A 3,602-nucleotide genomic window follows, 5' to 3' on the forward strand; every position below is an offset into this window, starting at 1 on the left:
GCACACATGAAGTTAAGGACGCCATGTCCTTAACATTTACATTGCACATATGAAATTAAGGACATGATGTCCTAAAGTTTAACAACGGAAGGTGCAAATACAAGACATGTTGTCCTTAATATTTACGCATCATTTATGAAGTTAAGGACACCATGTCCTTAATATTAACATAGCACCCATGTCTAGCACATGAGTATTTTCGTCCGAACGAATAAAAATTTATTAAGCACTGGCTAAAGAGTAAATATATTTTAAATAATGGCTAAAGAGTAAATACATTTTAAATAATGGCTAAAGAGTAAAGACATCTCTAATTAGTGACTAATTGTGCACTTCCTCCTTTTTTCCTACCAAAGATTTTATTATTTAAGCATAATTATTAACATGTATTCTTTAAATTCCTCCTCTGTCCAAACACACATATAAAAAAAAAATTGCATTAGTCATAATGTTTATTTTATTAAATTACTTTTTATCTCTTCTCAAACTTTTATTGAAGATCGATAAGACTTTCTAATAACTTACATAGAATATTATTGGAGCAATGGCAGATTTAGATAAAAGATTATTAATGGCTTTTTGATTATTTTTTTTTGGACCAAATTGATTTGACTAAAACAAATTAAAAGAATCAGAGGAAATATAAATTTAACATTAAACAACAACAATCTAACATTAAACAACAACAATTTAACATAACATTATATTGTAAGTACCTTGAGCCGAGCTCGAGCTTTGAAAATAGGACTTGCGACACGAATATGAATCGAGACTAAATGACAGTTTGGTGTACGAAACATCCCTTATTTACGCAGTGTTTGGAGAATGGCAGTATTCTAAGGGGGTGTGATGCAGATTGACTGATTACATGAGTCGAACTCGTAACCTATAGATTATACAGAGATAACTTTACCGTTGCTACGAGGCTCAAAATAATATGCTCTTGTTAAGACAAAAATTAAAAAAAAAACATTGAATGAATTAGCAAAAACGAAATACAATGTTATATTTCTTACTAAAAAGCCATTAAAGCAACAATGAATTAATTACCAAGTCAAAGAAGCAACATCAGATTCGCAGTTTCACATCTTCACATCCCCTAACAATCTTACACGAATGCATATAAACTCTCCTCAATTCTCCTTTTGTCCTGTAACGCCTCCACCTTCTCCTCCTAAAATTTCACCCCCTTTTTCTTTCTCTTTCTCTTACACCAAAAATCCCTTTTCATTGATGTCAAATCTTAGCATTGTTATTTCAAGAAATTCTTGAAAAGTTTTGATCTTTGATCATTTTTTGTGATTTTTGAGCCAAAAAATGGGGAAAGGAGGAGCTTTGAGTGAAGGGGTTGTGAAAAAGATCTTGCTTTCATATACCTATGTTGCAATTTGGATCTTTCTCTCTTTCACTGTGATTGTGTACAACAAGTACATCCTGGATAGAAAGTTGTACAATTGGCCATACCCCATTTCACTAACAATAATTCACATGGGTTTTTGTTCTTCTTTGGCTTATCTTCTTGTAAAAGTGTTTAAGGTTGTTGAGCCTGTGACTATGACATGGGATCTTTATTGCAAATCTGTGGTACCCATTGGTCTTTTATATGCATTTTCACTTTGGTTATCAAATTCTGCATATATATATTTATCTGTGTCTTTTATTCAAATGCTTAAAGCTTTGATGCCAGTGGCTGTTTATTCAATTGGGGTTATGTTTAAAAAAGAGAACTTTAAATCTGATACTATGGCTAATATGGTGTCTATTTCTATTGGTGTTGCTATTGCTGCTTATGGTGAAGCTAAGTTTGATACATGGGGTGTGATGTTGCAGCTTGGTGCTGTAGCTTTTGAGGCTACAAGATTGGTTATGATTCAGATTTTGCTTACTTCAAAGGGTATTACATTTAATCCGATTACATCGTTGTATTATGTTGCGCCGTGTTGTTTGGTTTTCTTGTTCATTCCATGGATCTTTGTGGAATACCCAATGTTAAAGGATACATCTAGTTTCCATTTGGATTGGTTGATCTTTGGTACGAATTCGTGCTGCGCGTTTGCTTTGAATCTTGCTGTGTTTTTGCTTGTGGGGAAGACATCTGCTTTGACAATGAATGTTGCTGGTGTGGTTAAGGATTGGTTGTTGATTGCCTTTTCTTGGTCTGTGATTAAGGATACTGTCACCCCTGTGAATTTGGTTGGATATGGATTGGCTTTCTTGGGCGTGGCGTATTACAACCATGCCAAATTGCAGGCTCTTAAGGCGAACGAAGCGCAGAAAAAGGCTGCACAGGACGAGGAGGCAGGAAGATTGTTGGAGGAAAAAGAAGGGGAGAATGGTGCTAAGAAGAATGAATCTCAGGGTTGAGTTTACTTCGTGTTATCCTTAGGTAGGATGACGTTTTGGGACAATGGAGGTAACATGAAGATCACATTATGTCGTCCTTTTTCGGATGATTTAGTTTTTGTTGTTGGCTATACACCTTTTATATTATCTGTTGTTTTTCTAATTTTATTTTTCAGTCGGTCATTGTCATTCTCACTTCATGCTGTTGAGGATCTCATATTAGTTTTATTACTTGTATTACCAGATCATGCATGTACTTGAGCATGACTCGAGGCTCTTTATGTTTATTTTGACAGAATAGTAATACATGAGAGCTTTTTTCATATTAGTTTTACTTGTCTTCAACTGTATTTGACTTCATTGCCTTACGAGTTAAGCAAAATGCAGCTGTTATTTAAAGCTTTCCTTTTTGAAGTTCTCGACATGTTAAAGTATAGATAGACATGTAATAACTGATGCTGTTAGTTATCTTCAACATGTCCAAAGACTTTACCTGAAATTTGGAAAGATTCGGTGTTGGTTGATGTACTATATAGAATAACCACACTGTTGTATGTAAATGGCATGGTTTTCTTCGATTCAGAGAAGATATCTGTATGGTTGTTAGGTAGATGACATAATTTTATATTGAGTCCGAGATGAAAAGTTGCTCGGTTACGCTTACACTCAGTGTATTCTAGAATAGGCGTTAACTCTTAGATTCAACACCAATTCTTTCAGGAAAGTCAGAAATAGTAATGAAGTGATGAGAAATGGTATGACTTCCCGAGCAATGTTACTATGTAGAACGGTTGAAGATGGGACAGAAAGGAACTAGTGAAACTAATTACTCATTTTAAACAACCTCTAATTCTTAAATTGCAGCCCTCAATTTTGGGTAAAAAAGTGAAAAAGGTTGATGACCACAATGAAAGCTGTAAAGATTTCCTGAATACCAGGAGTTGTAATGTTGTGGAGATGTGCTTATGAACAACATTTGAAGTGTCTCGATTTGAAATTTTAGTATGTCAGGTAGTTTTTTGTTACAAGTATAATATAGAACTGTCAGTATGTTGTAGAAAAATGTTGTGTGAAATACAGATTCTGTGTAAAAAGGGTAGCCCGGTGCACAAGTATCACGCATTTACGTAGGGTTCGGGTAAGGGCCGCACCCCTAGGGGTGTGATGTAGATAGCCTATCTTCATGCAAGCATTAGTGTCTGCTTCCACGGCTTGAACCCTTGACCTATAGGTCAAGCTGTACTAAATACTAAATGAAG

General features: G+C 34.9%; 1 protein-coding gene across 1 annotated transcript; it reads left to right on the top strand.

The window, feature by feature from the left end:
- Positions 1 to 1,075: 1,075 nt before the first annotated feature.
- On the top strand, positions 1,076 to 2,671 carry LOC104090088 (probable sugar phosphate/phosphate translocator At4g32390). Its single transcript, XM_009595122.4, has one exon. It carries the CDS (start codon positions 1,318 to 1,320, stop codon positions 2,362 to 2,364), a length of 1,047 nt encoding a protein of 348 aa, XP_009593417.1. The 5' UTR covers positions 1,076 to 1,317; the 3' UTR covers positions 2,365 to 2,671.
- Positions 2,672 to 3,602: the final 931 nt, after the last annotated feature.

This window comes from Nicotiana tomentosiformis, chromosome 6, assembly GCF_000390325.3.
Source record: "Nicotiana tomentosiformis chromosome 6, ASM39032v3, whole genome shotgun sequence".
NCBI classification, from domain to species: Eukaryota; Viridiplantae; Streptophyta; class Magnoliopsida; order Solanales; family Solanaceae; genus Nicotiana; species Nicotiana tomentosiformis.